This window comes from Muscardinus avellanarius (assembly GCF_963383645.1).
Source record: "Muscardinus avellanarius genome assembly, chromosome: 17".
Taxonomy (NCBI): domain Eukaryota; kingdom Metazoa; phylum Chordata; class Mammalia; order Rodentia; family Gliridae; genus Muscardinus; species Muscardinus avellanarius.
This window is the reverse complement of record NC_137803.1, coordinates 61817835-61844260: the sequence shown is the minus strand read 5'-3', so window position 1 is coordinate 61844260 and position 26426 is coordinate 61817835. Positions and strand designations below refer to the sequence as shown.

Genomic DNA, 26426 nt, shown 5'->3' with positions numbered 1-26426 from the left:
GTGACACCAGGCCACTGGGCAGAGGTTTTAGGATGAGAGGCTACTCTTCCTCCTGGATCCCTGGAGAAGAATCAACGGACCGAGATTACCCTGAGCTTCTTGGTAGATGCCTAGCTATTCTCAGGAGTGGTCTTGCTCTGGTTCTCAGCTAGTTTAAAAGACAGAATTAAAAAAAAAGGAAGGGCATCGAAACCTTAAGTGCTTGCTGCAGACGCTCTCCTGGGCCTCGACACAGAAAATGTGCACATTTCAACTCATGGCTATAGCTTCTGTTACCTAGAAAACTCCTGGTGCCAGCGTCTGTAGCCTGAAAATCCCTTCTTTGGTGTTTATAAGAAGGAAAACGAAGCTGAAGAAGGAAAGAGAGGAAGGGAGGGGACGCAATTCCAGGCAGATCCCTTTTCTGCTAGAGTCTTCTGAAGACATGGCCGCAGACCTTGTCTCTGCCTTTGGCTCTGGGAGGAGGGGAGGCAGGAGTAACGCGGGGGACCAAGCTGAGGGCTGAGGGCTGAGGGCGGCCACACTAGGTACCTCTGTCTGCACCATGTTCACCCTCCGTGACCGCAGCTCCCGGACACAGTTATAGATGTCCACCACGCCCTCCCTTTCGGCCATGTCCAACATGATGTCGATGACGATGAAGCAGCCGGTCCTCCCCGCACCAGCGCTGCGTGAAAGAGGGGCCTGTCAGTGGGGGCGAGGACTGTTCGAGGACTGCTGCTTTTTAAAAAAGTTCTTATTAAGGTGACATTCACATAGCAAGATTAACTATTAAGAAATACTTGACTGCATTGGTGGCACAAGCTTGTAATCCCAGCTGAGACAGGGGGATTGCGGTTCGCAGACATCCTCAGCTACGTAGTGAGGCCCTTTGCAATTTAGTGAGACCCTGTCGCATAATAAAGAATTAAAAAATAGAACAGGGGATGTAGCTTGGAGATTGAATGTCTCTGGGTTCCATCCCAAGACTTTCCAAAAAAAAAAAAGAAAAGAAAAGAAATGCATGATTGTGGGTATGTTGTACACACTTGTAATCCCAGCAGTTAGGAGGCTGAAACAGGAAGATCGCGGGTTCCCTGACAGTCTCAGCTACTTAGTGAGGCTCTCTGCAACACAGTGAGACCCTGTTTCAAAATAAAGAATAATTTTTAAAAATAGGGCTGGGGGTGTAGCATGGAGGTAGAATGAATGCCCCTGGGTTCCATCCTAAGTACCGACCAAAAAAAAAAAAAAAAAAAAAGATTGCATGATTCAGAAAAGCTGAAGGGATATCCCTTGATGTCAGTGCTTGGGAGGCTGAGACAGGAGGACCATAGATTTGGGCCAGCCTCTGCAACTCAGGGAGGCGCTTTGCAACTCAGAAAGACTCCCTGCTTCAAAATAAAAATAAAATCGGAGCCGGGCGTGGTGGTGCACACTTGTAATTCCAGCATTTGGGAGGCTGAGACAGGAGGAGCGTGGTTAGTAGCCATCCTCAGCTACTTAGTGAGGCCCTTTGAAACTCAGTGAGACCCTGTTTCAAAACAAAGAATAAAAAAATAGAACTGGGGGTGTAGCTCGGAGGTAGAATGACCCCGGGTTCAATCCTCATATACACATAGGATTGCTATGTACATATACATATATAATCATATATATGTATACATATATATTTTTCAGTCACTTTGCACATTATGAATGTAACCAGTAACCATCACCTGTATCCAGCTCTATACATTTTTCTTACCCCCTCTTCTATCTCACCATGAGACCCTGTATCCCATAACCCACTTCCTTCCTCAGGCGATGCTCGGCTTACCTGCAGTGAACCACCAGTGGGCCTGCGTTGGGCGGGCTCTTGGATTTCACCTGTCTGACGAATCCCAGCAGGCCGGTGGCGTGGTAGGGGACCCCGTGATCCGGCCAGCCAGTGAAGTGAAACTGCCTGATCTCTCGGATTTCGTGAACGCCTCTCTGCATTCCCCGGCCAGCCCGCAACACAGAAGAGAACAGAGGGGGATACATGATCAACACGAGGAACCAGGGCAGACCAGCATTCCCAAGCAGTAAGCCTAGGCCAGAAGGGGATGAACTGCTGGGGAGTAAGGTCAATCTCAGACTTAACACAGGTTCATCACACTGGGGAAGGTATTTGTGGGTGGGCAAGACAGGTGGTGTTTGGTGAATAAGCTAATTAACACGTACACTTCCAGCAAAGGAATGATCTCACTGGTTCTTTGAAATTCCTCGTTCACACATATTTAGTGAAAAAAGAATAAATTTCGTATTTTATGTGCTTAGAGAGAGGCAGAGAGGCAGACAAATACAGAGACTCGTCTGCTATTAACATGTTAATATGTCTTGGTTTAATAATCCCCAAATGTCAAAGCTTTATTTTTCCATGAAAATGCTATTCTTTCTTAGAGTTTAAGTGGCAAGGAATTAAGCGGTCAGAGATTCATGACGCCAATCAGCCCTGTCATTTGTTAAATGGCCTCAGTGATCCCAGAGTAGGTGACTAGGAACCCAATTTCTTATTGCTGAGAAAAATGGTAACATTTGGCCAGCCCCAAAGTTTCCATCAGCAGACAAACAGCAGAGCTCACGACCATCTTCCAAGCCCCTAAAGCGCTCCTTTGGCTTTAGGCATGATGGCTTGGGCAGGGGTGGTCCATATAGTGTGCGGAGCATCCCTCTGGCTGGGAAAGCTGACCAGCACCAAATACTTATAGATTCCAAAGGGAAGAAATGGGCATTTTCTTTGCTCCTAGATTCCAGACCCCCTTCGCCAAGCTCGGGGCCTCTTGCTTTGTGATAAGGGGTCCTGTCTAAGATGCATTTTCTGCGTGAGCTAAATGTCAGTTTCTAGAATGCAGAAAACCTGTCCCTTGGAGAAATCCACCCTCTAATATGTTCCTTCTCGACAAGGTTGGCGAAGGGAATGGCTTATCATCCGGCTCTCACTCTTCACGGACACAGCGGTTCCTCCATTTGTTGTTTACTAATACATTTGAGAAAGAAAGTCATAGATGCAACCAGCAGTCATAGCCCGAATATTTCCCAGCTGGATGCTAATTCCATTTTCTTTTAGTTTTCATTATAAAAGCATTAATGCTACATAAAAAGTGATAGTCATTTAATTTTTTCCATGTAATACAATGGGAAGGGAGAACCCATGTCACATAACAGCACCCAGCCCAGGTTGGGCGCTTTATACATATTTGAGGAATGATTGAATCACTAAGCGCAAGTGCTGTGTTTCAGATCAGGATCATATTCCTCCCGCTTCCCGGGTTCTTAAAACAATCTGATATATAGGAAGGGAAGTTGACCATCAGATGCAGACTAGGAAACCTTCCGTTTCAAGTCTGGCTGTTCTGCAGAGTGGAATTCAAATCCATTTATCGCCTTTTGGTCCCCAAATACCATCAGAATCGTAAGATGCTCAAAGTATATACCCACCCGTTCGTTTACTCTCCCTTTTAATGAGAAAGTTTCAAACGTCCGGGAATGCTACACAGACGTTCAATGATTTGTTTTCCTTAGCGATTCCAAGTGCCCAGTTAGACTGTCACCAGCATGTCGTTTTGATTTCCCCAAATACATTTACAAGCTCCCCGTCTTTCCCTTCCTAGCATCGGGTTTCACTGGTTGTCTGATGACTAATATAACTGGGGGTTTCAGAAACATTTCTGTGCAGCTGGGAATTCAGCTGAGGACAAGAAGAGGTTAAAAAAAAGAATAAAGAAACAAACAAGCCCTTCCTTTAGCAAGAGACACATTTCCAGCTCCAGAGCTGACTATTGTTCAAAGAACTCCATGTTTAAGCACTGGCTTAAGAAAAAAAAATATCGAGGGTCTTTCATTTCAGTTTTAATGCAGTTATTCATGAGTGTTCTTGCCAAGAGCCATGCAAAAATCCTCCACGTGGTTATTCCCCCCCCTGCCTAAGAAGGAAAAATTCGACATCAAAGTGTGAGGTTCAGAACTTGAAGAATTGAGTCAAGCAGAACTTCACATTCTTTGAAGTCTCCAAGCTTCCTGCCCGCTTATTAAAAAGACAGGCTAAGAAAAAAAATGCTAAAGAGGATGAGTAACAGATTAAAATAAAGTCCTCTCAGTCTTGTGATTCTATGGCAAAATTGGATTTGCAAACCAAAAAGGAAGAGTTCAAATCGTCGTCATCAATTAGCCAATAAACAGATGTTGCAATTTCCTTGATTTCCTAACCTGGTCTTGTTAACCCAGTGCATTTATTACATGCAATAAAAATGGGGAGTGGAGAGCAGGGCCAAGAGCCAGTGGCCCAGCCGCCTGCCTCTAACCCAGGTCCTCCACAGGGACCTGCTACCAGTAACTGAGGATAAGCAGAATCAATTCACCACAAAATCGCTGCATCTGCTGCAGCTGTGCATGGCTCCTTTGCAGAGATTTGGGTCTTGATAGAAAAGTCTGAGGGCCTCTGGAAGGCAGAGCGTTTCTCAGCCACATCACCTCCTCCTTCCCCACCGCCTACCTGAGACACTTCTCGGGATGGACTGCAGTTTGCTTCACCTCCGGCCCCTCCCTATGTCAGCAGAAAGAGGGGGGATAAGGAAATTCCCCGTTATGCCCTACAGTGCTTCCCAGAGCAGAAGCCCCATCCATTCGGATGGGGTGAGGCAGAGTAGAACCAAAGCCCCGCATATACCGACCCAACACCAGCATCTCTACTAAGGCTAAATCAGTATGGACGTGAGGAGGGATGGATGGATGCGCTGGCCCATGCAAGAGCGTCCCGGCTTCGCGGGAGGTCACTTAGTTTTCCAGGTAGATTGCTTCTGCCAGGAAAATCCATCCAAAAGGCATCAAGGGAGGGAGGGATTCCAGGACGAGTTAGGATCCGTGTCTCAGCACCGATAACAACTCACCCCTGGGAAACCCATGCGCGTGTTCAACACGGAGGGTGTGTGCCAAACCCGAAGGATGTTCATTGAAAACAAACAAACTTTGTTGAGGAAAGAGAGGTGGAGAAAATGGACAAACTGACACTATCTTCTGGTTTAGTTGCAAAATGTAGACTGTTATAAAATGGGAATGACTTCCGATAAAGATGGAACAGAGCTATTACGGAATCAGAAGGCAAGCTGTCCCCTGGGGAAGCCTGGAGACAGCCTACCTGTCTGACCACGCGGGGCCGGCAGCGCACAGCCGGGCTCTGAAACCCACCTTTTCAACAGCAAACGTCCTGATCACATACTCTGCCAGGAGTTCTGTCTCTATTAGGGTGACTTTAATGTCTTTGTATATCTCTGTGTCATCTGGCCAGTATTTGCAGCATTTCACCTTCAGAAAACACAAAGGAAATTATGGGTTATTTATTTGCGCTCAGTTCTCCCAGAGAAGGGTCACACTACAATAAAATCTGCACACAAAAATAAAAGTTAACCATACACTCAAGAACAAGGTCTATTTTTTCCATCCATTTTTTTTCCCCTCTTTCCAGGAAAGAAACCAAATTGAGCCATGGGAGGAGTAAGACTTAGGAATATGGTCTAAAGTTAACAAATTATATATATGCTACACACATCCCAGTTAGAGTCATCACTATTTTCCTCGGCATCTCTGTCCAGGGAATGGCGAGGAAAAATGAAACCTTCCTTAAGTTCCTCCGAATCTCAAATTTTTCCAAGCTTCCGCAAGTAGTTTAAAATCTTTTGAGGAGGAATGAGAAGATAATCAGAAACAACAATTAAACATGAGGTTTTTTTTTTTTTCTGAAGGAAGTAACTACATGTATTTCCCTAGTTAGAACTATGGATTCATATCAATAAAATAAGTAAATCCAATCAGCGAAACTTGACTAAGTAGGAAAAGTCTTTCCATATTATCCAAAATCTGTTACACTTGGGTCCTCCTAGAATTTTTTTCTATTTTTAAAATATTCTTATTTATTTATTTATTTATTTATTTATTTATTTATTTATTTATTTATTTATTTATTTTTGTCCTGTAGCATCTCCAGGTACCAGTAAAAGCTTGCCATAAGAGAGACCAAAGGCCCAGGTGGAGCAGGGGCATCATTAGCTTCTGTCTTTGACCTCTCTGGCTCGCTTTCATGCCCGAGAGTTTCCCTTGCTCCTGTTCCTGCCCCTCCAAGGATAAATGTCCATCCTCTAACTCTGGGTCCATCCCCCCATTACGCAACTTACCTTTCACTTGTTTTGTGGGCCTCTTCTTAGAGGCCCTGCTTGCACCCCAAAGGCAAAATGTCTAGACAGAGGTCTTTTCCACATTTTTTGCTCTCTTGTTGACACCTGAGCTAAGGCCACTTTATTTTCTCTCCCACCCAGGCACAAATCTTGGCCAAGTCCTTTCCCAAAGCCCAACTCTAGGTGTGTTGTCGATTCCAGGAGCATCTTTGACAACACCTCCCAGATGTGATTTCCAACACTTTATTCTCTCAGTCACAGTCTTGAGAATCTTCTTGCCTGAGTGTACTATACAAACTAATTCCAGAAAACCCTGGCCAGGTGGAATCCCTGCACATCGATGGCACCGCTCAAGTTTTTGCTATTGACAATACTGCCTGTGAGATTAAGTAGAAATCTTTAGCCTGGCAGGTAAGGAATGCTTAAAATCTGGCCCAAACTTGCATCATGGGCCTCTTTTTTTACTACTTTTTTTATTGGCCTATGGCTTATGTACAAGGGAAAGTGGTTTTCCTGATCCCCAAGCGTACTCTGTGACCCCAGATCCTGCTCAAGCCACGTCTTCTGTGTGGAAGGCTCTCCTCCCACCAGTTCTTCCCAGTCGATGAGATCCCTCAGTGTTCCGAGGGATCTCATAGGCCACCACCCTCCAGTCTTTTCTCCATAGATGTGAACTCTATTTGATACCCGTGTAAAACTAGTTTGTTTTGAAGCTAGGGTGACACCCTTCTCATAACCAGTGGTACCTGCTTATTAGCAGCCAGCAGGCAAAGGGTATTGTTCTGCAAACCCTGGGACACTTGGCCATTGTGTCCTGAATACACCAAATATACAGTGCATACACACAGCTGGACTGCATGGGAAAGACAGTCACGGGGTCACTGTAGGAAAGAGATGCCCAGAGAGAGGATATTTAGAAACAAAGAGACTATGGGTTGAGATTTCTGCAAACACCAGACAGCCGCAGTGCACTGCTGTACCCAGCGTGGCACGGGTTGGTCACTATTCTAGCTGCTTCCCTATGGAACTTTCTGGCAATTTTGGGTTATCCTTATTACCCAGAGCTGGCAAGACTGGCTAGAAGTTCGAGACAGGTGGACATAATAGGAAGCCAGATTTTAGTCTCCTTTTAGAGTCTTTTTTTCCTTGCCACAGAAACATTAATTTCATAAAGGGCTTATCTGTAATACTGCAGAGATTCAGGTACTGTGCAGTATTACAACATCCCAGAGTGAGACCGGCCTGTGTTTTCTCCTTTCCAGCAAAGTCAGTCTGAACAGACCATGGATGTCCTATGTAGGGCTATCTAACTTGACAGCAGCTGTAATTTCACTTGTAAAAATTCTATCACTATGCTTTTACAGTGCTCGTGAAAAAAGATGCTTAAGTGATACATACTGGAATTCTCCCCTATGTTTGGGGACATTGCTTCTTCCTCTCTGTTACTTCAGTTTGCAAGCAGAGGGAGTAGACAGAAGTACAGACATAGTACACAAACACACACACACACACACGCCTGAAATTTAGTAACTCGATGGGATGGATACACATAACACTAAAAAATTCAGTTTTCTCTGGAAATTATAAGCAAACAAAATCACACCTACACCTGCAACCTATGTTATACTAGGCCATCTTACCTAGTAAAACTACCTTAGGGCCGGGCGTGGTGGCGCACGCTTGTAATCCCCGCGCTTGGGAGGCAGAGACAGGAGGATCGCGCAGGTTCGAAGCCAGCAGCGTGCGCTGCCTTAGGAGACCCTGTTTCCAAATAAAAATGTAAAAATAGGTCTGGGAGTGTAGCCCGGAGGTAGAAGGGATTCCAGGAACCCCAGTACCACCAAAAAAAAAAAAAAAAAAAAAAAAAAAAAAACAACTACCTTATCCAGGTGTTGCTTATCTAATAAGTGAATTTACTAGGTACAGAATGCAATGCATGGTAACTTCTCTTTTAGACTCTACACTGTCTGCCCTCAGATTTCCAATAAATATGAGTCTGGTGTGTGTGTGTGTGTGTGTGTGTGTGTGTGTGTGTAGTTGTGTAGGGGCCCATCTCTGCCAATATTGAGCAAAGCTTTTCTTTGGGGTTCTTCAGATGCGCTCCCAATTAATCCCCTTCGGTAAGTTCTGGTGAGATCTGCAATTTGGCCCTTCCCACCTGCCCTGGTACGATGCTGAGGGTGCCAGAGGCCACAGGCAGCATCTGCAGCTGAGCCCCAGAGCGGAGCTGCGCTCCGGTGGACTGGGGCAGCTGCTTTCCAAGCAAAGCCAGGAACACTCACTCTGCGCGGAACTGCTTGGCACCACGGCCAGCCTGCCACCTGGAGGCCTAGGTGAAGCAGTGATTAGGGGCACAGAAGCGTGGGGGGCTTCCTTTCTGAGCGTGTAGGGTGGGCCCCTCTCTCCCACACAGAGGCGCCTGGCGGGACGGGCCCAGGAGAGGCGGATGAGCCATTTGGGATCCGGCCTCCTCATCTCATCTCCTGGAACATCCTGAAACGGTTTGAGGCATCTGTTTTTAGCCCACTAAAACTCGGCTAAATTGGGTTCCCTTTAGTAGCTTTTTAACTGGCTTGGACTTGTGTCAAGTTATTGTTTTGCAGAGAGAGAGAGAGAGAGAGAGAGAGAGGGAGAGAGGGAGAGGGAGAGGGAGAGGGAGAGGGAGAGAGAGAGAGAGAGAGAGAGAGAGAGAGAGAGAGAGAGAAGCTTCCTTCTCTCTGGGTGATGCCTGGCGCATCTAGGGCTTGCAGTAGACTCACCTCCTGCCCGTAAGCAGAGACTCTAAATCCACTGCTTTGGAGACGCCTTTTGGGGCTCAGGAACCTCAGAACCGAACTGGAAGCACCTCTGATCCAGGGCCAGGAGCCACTGCCTCCCGCAGCCACGCTACCCAGCTTCCAGGAGAGGCTCCGCCAACGCATCCTCATCGCGTCAGGCAACAGCCTCCGGCCCGGAAAGCGAGGCCTGCTCTGGATCCTCTAATTACCTTGGTGCCCACGCGCTGGCTCCAGCCGGCCATCAATCAAGTAAACAGTGCTGGGCTCTGCTGGCTGCTCATTACCTCGCTGAGGGCTGCGGCAGGCTACGTCCCTCCTCCAAAGCGGTGCTTGTTTTTGGCTTTGGAATTCAGAAACATGAAACAACTCGGAAAGTGGCTTTGAACTTACTGAGAAAACAACATCTTTAGGGAGAGTCACTTTTAACCAGCAGCCCGTAGCTAATAATCCCCGTGTACACTGAAGTCAGGAGGAGAAGGCTAGGAGCCAGCGCTGTGCCACCCCAGGCTGGGCGCAGCGCCTTGACCTACGGGGCATTCTGGCATGCCTGCGCTGCGGTTCTTAGCCGCAGCACTGGCCGGAGGCTCAAGGACTCTGCATCTTGAACAAGCCCCCAGGCAGGCAATGCTCCGGTGTGCGGCGCAGAGTGGCTAGGATTTAGACAACGGCCTGGCCCGCGGGATCTGCTGGGTGGGAGGGCAGTGCAGATGTGTGCTGGGCAAGTCCTGAAGTTGGCTCAATCTCCGGTGCTCCCTTTGCAGTGGTTAGAGTCGCTATCCCAGAGTGCTCTAATCTAAGTAAGCAATTCACTGATTTGCCTATGCCTGAGAATCACGGGGTAAGGGAGACGGGGTGGTGAATAAATTCTAAAGCCCAGGCTACATACCAGGCCATTTAAATCTCAACTTCTGGGGTGAGAGAGAGGCATCCCATAATTTCCTGAAGTTCCCCAGGCGACTCCAAGTGCAGGTGAATTTGAGACCCACTGAATGAGATTCAGACTGAACAGAGCTGGCATCAGAGAGACGGTTCCCAAACCTCTGTAGAACGCCCATGCTCGGTTTCCTTCCTGCTCGGAATTGGACGTACTTAACCAATTCTCAAGCCGTGGCCGGCCTTGATCATTGGCCCAGGGAAAGCAAATGATTTGCAAGGGCCAAGGCGGGTCTCCATCCTTCTCAAGGCTTCTACTTTCTCCCGCTCTGCAATGCAGAAGTGGAAGGCCCGCAAGCAAGGTCCAGCGGGTTGATCAGCGTGATACATCCAGCCAGGCACGGCGGCACACCTCTAATCCCAGCATTTGTGAGGCGGAGGCAGAACAGTTACAGGTTTGAGGCCAGCCGTAGCCATTTAGCCAGACACTCAGGAACAAATAACCCAATCAAGAAATGGGCAACTGAACTGAATAGACGCTTCACAAAAGAAGAGATACAAAGGGCCAATAGATACATGAAAAGATGTTCTATATCACTGGCCATCAGGGAGATGCAAATCAAAACTACGCTGAGATTCCATCTAACCCCAGTCAGAGTGGCAAGCATAAAGAAATCAAATAACAAATGCTGGTGAGGATGTGGGGAAAGAGGAACTCTTTTACACGGTTGGTGGGAAAGCAAACTAGTTCAGCCACTATGGAGATCTGTGTGGAGATTCCTAAGAAAGGTGGGAATAGATCCACCATATGACCCAGCTATACCACTCCTGGGTATCTTTCCAAAGGGGTTGAATTCAGAGAACTACAGCAACATATGCATACCTATGTTCACAGCAGCACAATTCACAATAGCCAAAGTATGGAACCAACATAGGTCTCCATTAACAGATGAATAGATTATAAAATTATGGGAAATACACACAATGGAATTTTTTACTCAGCAATAAAGAAGAACAAAATCATGTCATTCGCAAGAAAATGGAAAGACCTGGAGAACATTATGTTAGGTGAGCTCAGCCAAGCACAGAAAGAGAAGGGACATGTGTTTTCTCTAATATGCCCAAACTAGGGAGCATTAGGAATACCAGAGGGACTCCAGACAATGGAGGAGAAATCTCACCATAACTAGAATGGAAGGATGGGAGAGGAAGCTGAGGTTGATTAAAGAAGGAGCTACATCTGAATTTGTGTAAAAATATAAATATAGCATGATTGACCTGGACACTCATTGTTGGGAGGGGGAAGGGGAAGTGGGGGGGAGAGGGCACCAAGCACAGTCTGAATGCATGCCATTTTGTATAAGTTCCACATAAAACTAAAAAGAATAAATAAAGTTTTGAAGAAAAAGAAAGAGTACAGCAAAAATACTAGATGATGGAATTTTCCCAAGCCTCATTATAATCATATAGGGCCCCTGCAGTCTACGAGGTATTAACGTTACTGAGGCGCAGGACAGTACCTGCATGTTAACTTGTGGTGTGGGTACCAGGGAGGAGGCCCAGCAGGAAACACGAGTGAAGATTCTGAGGGTTTAGGCTCCTCAAACTGACAACGGCAGAGATGTAAGAGGTATGAGAGAAAAAACACGAGACTGATCCTGTCTTCCCCACAGGAAATTCAATTCACTGTGACTACTCATACAGAATTTTAAAAAAGACAGACGGTGGCCTGCACTCAGAACAGAGGGAGTGAGCTGTTCCCAGTGGAGCGAAGAGCATTTCTGAGGCTAACTTAAGACTGAGTACAGGAGTGTGTGTGTGTGTGTGTGTGTGTGTGTGTGTGCATGTGTGTGTGTGCGCGCGTGAATGCACATGTGTGTCTAATGCACACATTTGTGAAGAAGCTTTCCTAGGGTTCTAAGCATATTCAAATGCTAAAAGAGATTTAGTCCGTTCACCCACATAGGCACCATGAGGGAGGGCGAGAGCTAGCCTTAAATTATATTGTGTGTGTGTGCATGGATGCAGATTTACTTACTTATATATTTGCAAAAATGCTATCAGAAAAAAATGTTTATAAAAGTTGGCATAAACATTATAGATATGAAATATTGTGTAGTAGACCTCATTTCTTTACATTGTATAGTACTTAGTAAAATACTTAATAAGCCTTTTAATAAGACTGAAGAATAAAGCTGTGTGGTTCTGAGAAGTATGTTTTCTTTTAGTTTCACATTTTTCAAAATCACCACTCAACTTTATAGTCAGCGGAGTTTCCTAGTTAAATTTGTTTTGCAAGTCAGGGTCTCACTAAGATGCTGAGGGTCTTATGAATCGCCAAGGCTGACCTTAAACCTGCATTCTGCCTTTCTTAATCTCCTAAACACTGGGATTATAGGTGGATTACTATAGATGTGTGCCATGGTACCCAGCTGGACAGTCTACCTTTCAAAAGTGAGCAAATCTGCTATCTAAATCAATAAACAGACACGAAGTAACCATTCTCTAAGGAGTAAACTTAAACTGTGTGTGTGTGTGTGTGTGTGTGTGTGTGTGTGTGTGTTTATGTGAAAGTGGGGGTGCTTTACCTCTGAGCTATATCCCCAGCCTTGTTTTATTTTGAAACAGGGTCTAATTGCTAAAGGCCTTGCGAAGTTGCTGAGGCTGGTCTTGAACCTGCAATCCTCCTGTCTCGGCCACCCAAGTACTGGGGTCATAGGCATGTGCCACTGTGCCCAGCTAGGAGTAAGCATTTTTGGTAAAATATTTCCATAGACAAGAAGAACTCCTAATTGCACGGGGCCCATCTGAAGGCACACGGAACACAACAGGGTGTGCATGGAAATCCTTATTAAGTGATTGAACATGTTCTCCAAGAAGCCATGTCCTTTTCTTGGACTCCTTTCCTACTCTTTGCAGGATATTCATGGGGTACTGCTAATCCTTGTCTGAAGAACTGGCGCTATGTTTGGGGAAGCAAGATTGATTTATTGTGCCAACTGATAAACCAGTGGCTTGTTGCGAGCAATTTGGTGAACTTCTGAAAAGAACACATTCTCTCAAAACGAGTTTCCTGCTGTCTGATTAGACTGTTTTCAAATTATGGCCTATAAATTAAAGAACAGACTGAACATCTTTTATGGTCTGCATAAATTAAAACACAAATCGATCACTGACAAAACCTGTCTCCCTGGTGCCTAGTCATACCACCACATTCTGTTCCAGGTCCTACCAAATTGACTTATAAAAATGTGGGAGAAACAAGAATGGACATGGATGGCCCTCTGCGACAGTGGCCAACACTCAGAACAGAGAGTGTGCTGAGTGTGGAGGGAAGGGCGTTTCTGAAGCTACGTTGAGACTCTGAGTACAGGAGTGTGTGTGTGTGTGTGTGTGTGTGTGTGTGTGTGTGTGTGCGCGCGCGCGCGCACGTGTGTGCATTAATGTACATGTGTGTCAAATGCACACGTTTGAGAAGAGCCTTTCATAGGGTTCTAAGAATATTCAAATTCTGAGAGAGATTTCATCTGTTTGCCCAGGGAAGGCAAGAGTTAGCCTCAAATTAAAACGTGTTATGTGCCTGGATGTCAATTTACTTACTTATGTATTTGCTGGCTCAGGACTTTGAATTGAGGTATTCCCTTTTAAAAACCCAGACTCCATACTGTCGGTACTCACACCAACCCAGTCATGGCTGTGGGGACTGGAAGCCAAAACACCTGATGACCCCGACTTAGAGGAAGAAAGATTCATTTGCTCATAATTCTGAAGGTTTCAGGCCACGTTAGGCCTGGCCACATCTGTGGCGCTCAGGGAATGGTGGTGGGCATCGGAGACAGACAGGCAGGCTGTGGTGCAGATACACAGTCCCCAGACCATATCCTCAGTGACCCGCCTCCTCTAGCCCCGCCCCGCCGGCCTGTTTCTACTCCAGAAGTCCATTGGTGGACTTACTCTCTGATGAGATCAGAACCCTCCTGACTCACTCACCCCACCTCTGAGCATCTCTGTCTGTCAACACAGGCTTTTTCAGGGATGGTCTCTATCCCAGCACTCACGTTCCACCCCTGACTGAAACAGAACCATCGAGACACATCTGGATGGATGCAGCTGTGACCCCAAGTGGCTCTCTTCACCAGAATGTAAACAACACATGGGATAGTATTCTTCATAGAAACACGGGGTTCTAGAGCCCTTTGGGTCAGTTTCCCGTTACTTCAGGCTGTGAAACTGAAGCTCGGGGTGAGGGCTGGTTGGTTCTCTACCTGGAGTGCTCTCTCCCCTGAGCCACAGCCATAGCGCTGTTCCCTGCAGGGCCTTGGGGACAGCCTGTTGGCGGTCACAGGATCCCAGTCTCCCCCAGCCCGCTGCAATCCGCTTCAGCCTTCCCTAGATCTTCCCCTTCCTATCTTCTTCCAAGGGAAGAGAACCCTGACCTCTACTCTAGGCTCGCTCCACACCCGGAGTCCCAAGTCTGCTTAAAACGGCTCTTTGCCCAGTTTCCTCCAGTGTCTCAGTGTCACCACAGACACCTCTGTTCTTGGGTGTGTGTAATTATATTTTCGTTACATTTACTGAAGTGCCTGCACTCCTGCCTGCTCTGCAGGGCCCGAGAAAATGACATCCTCCCTTCCAAGGTGAACGGACTGGCCCTCAGCGCGTTCCCACCCGCCTCCTTGGTGAACGCGCTCCAGCCTCTGTGTACTTTATAAAATTACCAATCTCTTCCTCTCCTGGTTCTTTTCCTTAACAAATACATATTTTCAGAGGTCTCCCACCTCACAAATGGCCTCTAACTGTACATGCGCCTCTGTGTGAGGCCTTGTTTCTCCCTCTTCCCTCCCCAGCTAAGTATCTGACATGTTTTAATCTGGTCTAGCCCTCCTCGGTTTCTCCTGCTTCCTGGACCCTGCAGGCTGGCTTCTTGCTTGCACTCAGAACGCATGCCCCTCATCCATGCATCCCTCCTTGCAATGAACCCTGGGCGGCCCCTTGAGGAGTGAATTCATCTCCGTGGGGAGCTTGTCAGTCAGTGGTCCGGCCCCAGACAGTGGGCAGTGAGCACAGCGTCGGGCACTGCAGAGCGAGGGCCCTATCTCGTGTAATTCTGAGCATGATGAGAAGGGCAGACAGTGCTCTTATGCTCTTAGCCCAGCCTGGTGGCCAGACAGGTCTGCAGGGGGCCCCCAGGCTCCCAGCCTCCAAAGCTGTTCCCTTTCTTAATCTGTTTGCAAGCCTTCCTCTTCATCGCAGCATTTGAAGCTCCTAGTATTCTTCTGAGCAATTTCCCTTTGGCTTAAACCAGTCAGAGCTGATTTCTGTTATATACCATCTGAGAATCCTGATAGGCCTTCTCTCTCTTAATCTAAGGAAGCAAAAGGTTACCAGTGACCTTTTCTTTTCTTTTTTCTTTTTTGCAGTACTGGAGATAAAACTCAGGGGCATTGTACCTCCAAGATACACCCCCAGATCTATTTTTTATTCTTTATTTTGAAATAGGGTCTCACTGAGTTGCAAGGGGCCTCACTCAGTAGCTGAGGCTGGCCACAAACTGTGATCCTCCTGTCAACCTCCCCAGTGCTGGGATTACAAGCGTGCACTACCACGCCCGGCACCAGTGACTTTTTCTCCTCAAGTCCTTAGTGATTGTTCTGACTTCCGGTGGCTGACACTGTCTCTAGCGTGTTCCTTGCTCACTCAAATCGGCTGGGGGCCCTCTACTGTTTGCAAACCAAAGCCCAATGCCCAGTGTGGCATCCCCGTGCTCCCCCACAAGGACTCAGTGCTCTCCACACTCGCCCTCTCTCTGTGAGCCTGCTGAGCACCTCTGCGGCTTCCCTGGGCGCTCCTGTAGCTGTCACTGCCTGGAGACCCTGGCTCCTGCTCTGGCTCTCTGCCCGCTCCACTAACCTGCCCTGGGAGTGCTAACTCTCCCTCCTCCGCCCCAGCCTCAGCTCTGCAGGGCACTCCTTTTGTGAAGGACCCTGATACTCGTGAATCCTTTACTCTCTAGCTTGACCACTGTGTCAGTCCCCAGTCCTGTGTGCAGGGCAGGTTTAATCTCTCTTTGCAGGCCCGGCCTTGAACAACTACCCACGCTGAAGGAATCTCCTCCCATCCTGTCTGACCTTCTGCCACCACTTCCCCTTTTTCCCTTATACCTTGGGTCTCTGGTTTCAGATGCTTCTTCCTTTCAGACCCCCAGTTACTTTTATGTCTACCCATGATGCAATGGAGGTGGTTTGCCCCTCCTCCAAACACACAGGAGTTTACTCTCCAATATTTTAATGGCATTAAAATAGTGGAAACTTAATTGGAGTTTAAGGTTGAAGAAGTGATCATAGGTCATCATGGTGGACACTCCATGACTGAATTCTAGTATGACAAAAGGGAGAAAGAGAGAGAAAGAGAGAGAGAGAGAGAGAGAGAGAGAGAGAGGGAGAGAGACAGACAGACAGACAGACAGAAAGAGAGGGAGAGAGGGAGAGAGGGAGAGAAGAAGAGAGTGGGAGCGTGTACGCATAAAGGCACAGAGATACCCAGGTGTTTTTGCCATGATGTGGTATAGCTTGCACCATGCTATTTGGTCTTCCAGCCTCCAGAACTATGAGCTAAATCAACCTCTTTTCTTTATAAAGTAGCCTGCTTCAGGTATTTAGTTACAGTAATGAAAAATGGGTTAATATACTACATTATTACTAAACACACACACACACACACACACACACACACACACACACACACACCACTACTTCAACAATTCTAATTACTGTTTTGACCCAACTGCTTCCCTTCTACATTTTGCTCTTTCTCTCCTTTGATTCACTTCTCTAAGAACAAGCTATAGTTACGTCTTTGCCACATACTGAACCACTATTACATTTGCCACTGGATTCTTATTCCATCACACAATGCAAACCCTATACCTATCAGAAACTCTAATCTCTTTTGTCCCATCATCACAGATGTGGAAAACTTATAAAAACTTAAATATAGCATATAAATGTATAATATATAACCATATAGTAGTAGAATTATACTAATTGCAATATAAAATGTTAAATAATATTTGTTAAATAATAATGCAAATTCTAGATTATGACTTCCAACCAATTTTTGAGGGAAAAGAATACCAGAAATTGAACCCCAAGGCACTCTACCACTGAGCTTTATTTTATTTTAATTTTAAGATAAGGTCTCTCTAATAAATTATGAGGCTCTAGATAAATTGCTGAGGCTGGCCTCAAACCTGCAATCTTCTTGTCTCAGCCTCCCAAGTACTAGGATTACAGCTGTTTCCTATCACACCTGGCTGAGTTCCACCCTGTTTTAATGCACCTATGTCAATTTCACTGAAATATTTGCAGAACTGAAAACCTGGGACTTAACAGTTTAACAGTGAGGCTCTGTGAACTTGTAGAAAGAGCCTGTGCTGTATAGCTGGACAAACCAAGATTTAAGTTCTAGTTCTGTGACTTTGGCCAAATTATTTCACCTCAATGAGCCCCTGTCTTTCTATTTTGAAAAGAGGAATCATTATATATACGTACAGGGTAAGGGTGCTAAGAGAAATAAAACTCGTGAAAACATTTGGCAGAAGTACAATCATTTTTACTCTGCCTATAGATAGCATAACTTTTGGACAACGAGTAGATCAGATAAAAAGGACAGTCCCAATATTCCCTTCAAAGTATGCTCCCAGTTCCTGGAGGATTTCCCACTAGACCCTGCCTCTTAACGTTTCCGCAACCGCCCAACAGCGCCATGCTGGGATGATGTCTTTAAAAAATCATGAGCCTTTGGAAGACATTTAAGACCTAAACCACAGCACTCGGGTTGCGTGGCCTTTTAAATAATTTGTAAGACAGTGGCAGCAAATAAGCTTTGGGTGTAGGAGAATCAAGCCATCACGTGAAGGAGACAGATTAGCCGAAAATTGAGATTTGACTATATTCTGGATTTAAAAGAAAACCCTAAAGGATTCTGAGCAGAGGCATGGCAGGTCAAGAACCACGTTTAGTAAAATAAATGTAGCACTGGTGTGGAGAGCGTGAAGCGTGGGTAACCAGTAAGTCTGTCACTTGAGGCTGGTGCAGAAGATGGTGAGTTCTCAGGCTATAACGAAGGCACGATGCAAGCTAGAGGAAGACGTACCATTCGGATGGTACTGATAAGACCGGGCAAGGGATTGTCACGGGCACACCATCAAGTTCTTCTTTCATCTTGGGTGATAAGACGTAGTGGGGAGCAGGAGTCTGGAAGTGAATGACGTTTAGTGTCTGAGGACATGTTGTGGCACTTATGGAATTCACAGGCAGAGGCGGCCGACGGGCAGTGAAAAGTCAGGGGGAAAGCAATGTGGGAAGGCCAGGCTTGGAGCAACTTCGTCCTTGGGATAGCTGAAGTGGTTACAGAAAATAGGAAGGGAGTGGGGTGTTCGTCCAGTAGGCACACATGAATCAAAGGTGAAGGCTGTAATTACTCAGGTTACACATATCCATCGTCAAAGTCCAGCTCATTAAAGAAGGTCTAGGAAAGGGAACAGTGTGAGTCAGGGCAGGAACATTTCAGCAATGTCTCTAAGAACAATTAACCTTTTCCCTTTCACTGAGAAGTTTGATGTCTTTGAGACAAAGAAATGTAGTTAGGAAGTATTAATATTATTTTGTACTGGGAGGCATTCCTGAAGCCATTCTCATTACTAAGACATATTTTCACGTTTGCAAGAGGGTAAATGTGCTTTCTCTCGCACCTTCCATTGAGTTTGGATTTTGATACTTGTGCAGAAAAGCAGATGTTCTTTGTTGTACATAACAGGGGCACTTGGAATCTTAATGTACTTCCCTTGCATTCTTAAGAGAATCAACTCTGCTGTCTAATGTTTATTTTAATCTTTTTATTTCTTACGTTATTCTTTCATATCTGCCTTTAGAATAGTACTACACTGTTTCAATTATTGTAGCTTTATATGGTTTGAAATCAGAAAATATACATCTTCTAGCTTTGTTCTTTTTCAAGATCGTTGTGGGTACCTAGAGTCCATATTCCATATTAGGATAGATTTTTTTTCTGAAAAATAAATATATAAATATATGATAGTTTCACCTAAAAAATAGAAAAAATAGATTCTCTGGTAAGAAAGAAAGCAAAAAGAAATATTGAAATGTTATCTTTAAGTCATCAAAAGCTTGGTATCAGACAAATGAAACTGTTATGTGAGATTATCATTTTTAATTTTTGATAAATTGCTATAATACTAGATGTCAACCACTAAGCCAAGCATGGGAGGGAGGGATGGGGAGAGAACGGGGTGGGGATCGGGTGGGGGCTGACTGGGCGATGTGTGCATGTATGTCTACAAAAGTATGTATCCCACTATGATGTATGAATACAGTGCACCAATAAAAAATTTAAAAAAAAAGGAAAGAAGTACTGTGAAAGGAGTGCTAGGCCAGCTTCTCTGGGTAGATAATATCTTTTAAAATATCCATTGTGATGGTTTCCTCCCTACCTTGTCTGTGACGGAGGCTAGTGTCTCCGGTCCTTACTTCTCTTACCTATAAGATATTTTATCACCTGTTACCAGAACTATTGACAGTGATACGACAATGATTTTCCTAAATGACTACGAGGCCTGATTTGGGTTTTTAATAAACAGTCACATTCTAATGAGGTCTTCACAAAACTGACTAAATATGTTTAGAAATCATTAGCTTAAATTACCGGTGCAAAAATCTCCTTTGGGAGTCCTGCAGATTTGGTTATGAGACTTCTGGCAGATGGAATAGTTCAACGCCGTGGCAGGGTATGCGAGTCTCCACACAAACAGTGTAACTGGGAATGCCTAGGAAACAGGCAACCGGATAAAAACCGAAATGCCCCTCAGGTGGGTTCATTAAAGGGGGAAAACGATCACAGCACATTCCCGCACCATTTAAATACCAGGTGTGCGGCTGCTGGCAGGTGCCAGGAAAACTGACAAGAGTCCCTTCCCAGCACACACGGGCTGAAGGGGGATGCACCGTGGTGACAGGAAGTCTCAGGTAATGACGGGTCCTGGCAGATGTACCGGGGACCCCGCTGGAGGGGACTGCAGCATCTCTGTCTCCTGTACCAGGTGCTAAGACAGGAAAGGACTCCCAGTGACTGTGAAACGGCAATTAAAGCCACCTAATGCACAGCGCTTCAGGGCAGGAATGGGGAGAGGTCCCCGGCTCCGACTTAATCACTCAGAAGCAAGTGTGTGTAAACAAACACGCATCTGCCTGGCTCATGTTTAATTCATGGAGGACACACCATGTGTGGTGCACATGCTAAGTAGGTACTGGTTGCTCTTAAAAATCCATGTCATTTTGATTTCTCAGATGGTTTGTTGTGGTGGTTTTTATGCATGGAAAATGGAGAAATGGTCCTTAAGGAAAACTGAGGGATAAACAATGGCAAACAGCCTGGGATAAGGTGAGAGCCTTCTTTCTCCAGAGGGAATATGACCTTGTGTCACCCCGAATCGTGCCAGACATTTCAAGGACAAATGCCATTAATGTCATCATTAATTGAAGACGGACCCAACAAGGCAAGGTCTCTTCAATCTGCTAAGGATTTAGAAGACTTTTTTTTTTTCCTTTTTAAAAATAAGTTTACCAGACTTAAAATTATTGAGTTTTTTTAGCCCTCTAGACATAGGTTCATAAGTAACCTCGCTACCACCGTCCCTGTTTCAGCTGCACCCTGCTGGCTGGAGTTTTCATGGTGATTTGCCAGGAGTAGCTAGCATCACGAAAATAAACAGAGACCGACCGCCTGACAGAGAGGACAGCAGCCGCCATCACACGGCCTTTCTGTACGTGTGCTTTTTTTTTTTTTTTTTTTTTTTTCCCAAACCAGTTTACTTGAAATGAAACCTGGTTTCTTGAAAAATGTGTCATATCTCATTGATGTTATTAATTTATTATTACTATTATTATTACTTTTTACTATAGCAATGTTAGAGCATAATCTTCTTTTGACTTTTCAACCAAAGACTCTGCTACTTCTCTCTTTCCTTAACTTGTCAGGTGAAAATTGTACCAGTATTGGGAATGGCCTAGGAAGATTTGAGAAAACTCTGATTATTAATAAATATATTCCAAAATGTGGGTGAGGGGCAGATCTGTGAAAGGACTTGGTGTCTGCCAAGAAGCAGGCAACTATTTTAATGTAAATTAACCTAACTAAAGGTAATTAGCAAGTCCATAGGAGAGGGGAACTAGGACTTCCTCATTCCAAACAGAGGTTTACATAATTGGATAATCTAGCTAGGGTGGGAAGAGGGGCTTGACCTTTGGGAAAAGAGAAAAATAGGTGTAAACTCAGTTCAGCAGGAAAAGTAAGGGGAGGAACATTACAGGGACTTGTACTACGTCAGAACTGCGTGAAACAAGATGGAAGATGTCGTGTGCATAAAAAGTCTGTTCCGTGTTTTGTATTTTGGTGATTTTGTTCAAAGCACACCCTCATGTTACATGAGGCTTTAACTATCTTCTGTATTTCAATCTTTTTAATAAACTTCTTTAAATCTTCAGCAAGAGTCTGGGCTATTGCATATCTATCCTTAGCTCAGGACAAGAACCCACGTTTTTTGTATTTTTGTATGGGAATAGTCTTGGGGAGCCTAACAAAGGTCCCCAGGGACAGTTTCCCAAGCCGTAACAGTCTTAACCGTAACAAAAATAATCACTTAAAGTGCTGAGTCTGGGTGTAGCATACTTTGGCATATCAATTCAGCAAAAAATGTACGTATGCCTTTATTCTTAAAAATTTAGTAGTAGTTTTTATATTAATAATTATCTACTTTTCAAAATAGTTTACCTTAGGATTCTCTTGAAAGTGAGCTCTGATGCAAATATTTAAAATTGGAGGTGGTGAGTTACTTTTGGGGGAAATGTGGTGTTACAGCTTCGATTTAAATGTTCTCCTAGACTTCATGTAATAGATAGGCAGCCATGTTGGAGGTAGGGCTTGGTTGCTGAGGTGGGCTTCCTGGGGGTGTGGCCATGGGATTATATATGGTTCCTCCTCCCCTTCTCTCTCTCTGCTTCTGGCCTCCATGATATGAGAGCAGAGCCTTTGTGTTCTTCTATCTCTGCCTCCTGCCACCATGCGCTGAGCTCCAGAGACTTTGCCTGTCCTAACATGGACTGAACCTCTGAAATCTCCAAAACAGTGAGCAAATAAATCTTCCTTCCTCTAAATTGTGGCCATCGGGCTTTTTGGTACACAGCAGTAAGAATACTGACTGAAACACATGGCTGCTATGAAAACACATAAAACACTGTAAGACATCTCCAGATACATCCTTTTCATCACAGGTGGACAGTCAACAAATATTTGTGAAATAAATGAAGGATCTGGAATTGAATGTGTATTTTGGCCAAGGAACAAAAAGTACATGAAGGCAGAGGAAATATTAAGCTTGGCTATGTTATAGCTAACCTAGTATGTGCTAAGTGTTCGGCGATGCTATGGCGAAAGTATTCTCACGCATACACTTTGTGGACATTTACGGAATTCTAGGCATTCGGTAAAGAGGCTTTGGGAATGGCCGCCTCTTCCTCAAAGGTGCTTACATTCTGGTAGAGTTGACATTTTACCCTTCTAATAGTTATTATTGCTTTCATAGAAAAAGAAGGTAGTTTTTGCACAGAGGGAGGAGTAGTTATACACGTCACTGCAGGTCCTTGCTTTCTGGGTGGGAAGGTATAGATTAAGCCAATACCTCTATTTACTGAGCTCTCATACAGGCAGAAACTTAACTACTAGACATGCAGAAATCATGTAATCTTTACAAGAAACCCATGAAGCAGGTGGTTAAGAAGTGAATATTTATGTACCTCCAAAATTCAAAGGCTGAGGCCTTAAACCCTTCCAGGTGGCTATTTCTGGAGATGGGCTTGTATGGAAGTAATTCAAGGTAAATCAGATCATAAAGATGGTACTAACCCAACAGGATTAGTGTCCTATAAGAGACCCTAGAGAGCTCCCCTTCTCTCTGCCAGGCCACATATAAAGTAACCAGAAAGTGAGTCTTCCCTGGATCCCAACCCTGCCAGACCTTGACCTTCCCACCCTTCAGAACGATGAGCCAGTGAGTGGCAGTGCCGAGAGCCGCCCAGCCGGCTTTGCCACGAGCTGGCGAGTGCGCTGGGGCTACATCCAGTGCCCTGCTTCCCAAGAGCCCTGGGAGAGAGGCTGGCCCTGTGGTGAGCATCCACTGTACTGGGCTCTGAACCCCTCACCTGCCCGCTCACCCTGCTCTGGCAGAGGGGAAGTTGGAAGAAAAGGAATAGTTTTTACTTAAAATGTTACACTGTCAGTTTTTATAATTTGCATAATGGTCCCATAATATCCTGCCCCCCCACCTCACTTGCCACTTTACTTAGCATGGTCTCTATTGTTCAGAATGTTTTACATGTTGACATGGTCGAACTTTCCAAGCCTTTTCTTAATGTTTGGGCTTTTGGTTTTCTGAGCCAGCCAGCCCTCTTCCTTCCTTCCTTCCTCCCTTCCCCCCTCCCCTCTCTCTTTCTCATTCCTTCTCTATCTCCCTTCCTCCTCCTCCTCCTCCTCCTCCTCCTCCTCCTCCTCCTCCTCGTCCTCTTCCTCCTCCTCCTCCTTTTGGTATTAGGGATTGAACCCAGGAACACTGTATCTCTAAGCTACACCCCAGCCCTTTTTCTATTTTTTATTTTGAAAGAGGACCTCCCTAATTTTTTTTGGCTGGCCTCAAACTTGTGATCCTCATACCTCAGCCTTCCCAGGTCCCAGCATTATAGGTGTGCTCTCCTTCACCTGGCTTCTTTAAGTGATTATCTAAAAAAAAAATCAGTCTAGCCAGGGTGGTGATGCACACCTGTAATCCCAGGACTTGGGAGGCTGAGGCAGGAAGGTTGTAGGTTTGAAGGCAGCATGGTAACTTTGCAATACCATGCTTAAAAAAAAAGCTTGGGGCATAGGTCAGAGGTAGAATGTACCTGGGTTCAGTTCCCAGTTACTTACTTTCTTACTTACTTACTTACACACACACACACACACACACACACACACACACACACACATACACTCAAATAATTTCTCTGGTATTTTTCTACAAGTTTTGGAGATATAATTGTTATATTTTGGACCCATTTTTGGTCTGCACAGGTAACCAAATGCCCTAGTGCTTGACTGAAAAGCTTACACTTTCCCCACTAATTACACACTTTCCACTGATTTCTACAGACAACACCTGGGCTGTTTTGACACATCAGTCCCTTCGTTTCTTTCTGTCAGTTTGTGACACCTGTAATTTCCCTTCTCTTATACTCCTTGCCTGGAATTGATTTTAAGGCCATCGTGGCCTCATAAAATAAACTGGAGGACTGATTTTTCTTCTTCCATTTTTGGAATATTTTTATAACAGTTATAAAATGTATTTATATTTTATGTATTTATAAAATTAATAAAATTTCTTATATTCATAACATTAAAAATGTTTTTGGTGGTACTGGGGATGGAACCCTTCTACCTCCGGGCTATACTCCCAAATCTATTTTATATTATTATTTGGAAACAGGGTCTCTTAAACCAGTGAGGGGCTTCGAACCTGCGCGATCATCCTGTCTCCGCCTCCCAAGCGCAGGGATTACAAGCATGCGCCACGACGCCCGGCTAATATTTAAAATTTGAATGATCTATCCCTTCAATAGCACTTACAAATAATTTGGGTGTGATGTATTTCCGTGGGTCATTTTAAACCACACTTCAGCTTTTAAGTAATTGTTTACTTAGAATTTCCGTTTCTTTGGGAGTTGGTCTTAAAAATCATCACATTTTTCTCAAGTGTTTCCTAATATTTTGTTAGTCATTCTATTATGATAAGAACCCTAGCTTATTTCCAATACTAGTTATATGTGGTTTTCTCCCTTTTAATATATTTCCAATCTATTACCAGAGGTTTATTTCATTAGCTTTTTCACAAAACCAGTTCTGTATTCTCTTGGTCTTTAATATCTTTCCTTTGCTTTTTATGTCATAAACTCCTGCTCTCATAATTATTATTTTACTTTTTCTTTCATTTGTTTGACCCGGTCCTTCTATCCCCTTGAATTATATGCTTGGAATTTATTCCTTTCGAATAACACTTAAGAACTTTTAGAAACCACTTTATTTGCATCTTCTAAGTTTGATACATTCCTCCCTTGGTATGCATGGAGAACTTGCTTTGGGACCTTCTGTGGACACCCAAGTCCACAGATGCACAGGCCCCTTATGTAAAAATGCCATAATATTTTTATATACCATAGGCACATTCTCCCATTGACTTGAAGTCATCTTCAGATAACTTATAATACCTAGTACCAGGTAAGCAACAAGCAAACAGTTATTGTATTAAATTGTTTAGGAAATAGTCATAAGAAAAAGTCTGTACATGTTCAATACTGACGCAAGCTTTTGCTGAATATGTGCAATCTACAGTGGGTTGAATCCGCAGATGTGGGACCCACAGATAAGGAGGGCGAGTATACGCAGTACTTTCTGTTCTACAGCTCCACTTTCTGATTTATATCAGGTGCTTTATTTTGACTTATGAGTTAGTAGAAGTGCTCTTTCACCAGGACCTTAAATGAAGACGGATCCACGTGCCATTCCTGGGTGTCTGGCACTCTCTCTCCCCCCCACCTTTCCTTCCCCCTCTCCCAATTTGCTACTTGTCTCACTGTTGGCCCTTGTGTGCTTCGGTTTTAGTTTAGCGTGGCACAGGTCTCTCTTCTCCTCACCCAGGATCCAAGGTGGAGCCTTTTATGGGGATGGACACTCAGCCTCCTGTTGGCCCCTGAGGGTGACTGTGACGTCCCCTCTCTGATGGCTAGTCCTCACCTGACCTCGATCTCTGGCACTTTGGTTACTTTCTTGAGTACTAAGCTTCACATTTTTAAGATATCTATTTCCATATATATGTAATACTGACAAGCATATTAAAACACATGTTTCTAGCTTTGCTGAGAATGTTGAGATGTGTGTAGAAGAATGCTCAGCTCCAGTCTGCCATTTGTGCTAGAATTTCCAAAATATCCCTCTTGCCAGTGTCTCTCTCCTCTCTGGTTTGTGCTTTCTGATACCTTCTGAGACTCTTAGGAGACAACTGCTTTATGATTTCTTCACCAGTATTTCAACTCTAGGGCAAATCTTGCCATGCCAGCTCCTCTGAAGAGGCGGCAGGTTCCCCTCCTGAGAGTACCCATGGAATTAAACCTACTATGAATAAGGCAACTGCACCCTCTCCTTTTTAACATTTCAAAATTTCACTCTGTAAATAATCCTGTATCATACCACTCCTGAGATTACAACCACTTAAAAGTTTCCCAGCTAAACAAAAATACTGCTCATAAACAGTTACTCCAGAAAAAGTCATACAAGATTTTTGGGGCACATCACAATGTCCATTTTATAGTCAGGACACCGAGGCACAGGGGAGAGTCCAATCTAAGCACGAGAAGAGGCTGGAGTTCTAATGTGAGGACTGAAGCCAGTTCCCTGAGTTCGGGAATGCAGTCACATCAAAGGCGGCACCCAGGGAGTTTTGACACCA

The 26426-nt window shown here is 44.8% G+C and overlaps 1 protein-coding gene across 5 annotated transcripts in view; it reads right to left on the bottom strand.

The window, feature by feature from the left end:
• The window catches only part of PTPRM (protein tyrosine phosphatase receptor type M), a gene marked incomplete at both ends in the record, with an annotated part of 778612 nt that overhangs the window by 31155 nt on the left and 721031 nt on the right, over nucleotides 1–26426 (bottom strand). For 3 of the 5 annotated variants that reach the window (XM_080714510.1, XM_080714512.1, XM_080714513.1), the window contains 3 exons: nucleotides 532–667; nucleotides 1799–1953; nucleotides 5188–5304. In XM_080714510.1, coding sequence (XP_080570636.1) covers nucleotides 532–667; nucleotides 1799–1953; nucleotides 5188–5304 — 408 coding nt within the window. Of the gene's footprint in view, nucleotides 1–531; nucleotides 668–1798; nucleotides 1954–4495; nucleotides 4547–5187; nucleotides 5305–26426 lie in introns of all 5 variants that reach the window. The other 2 variants (XM_080714509.1, XM_080714511.1) reach the window with 1 other exon arrangement.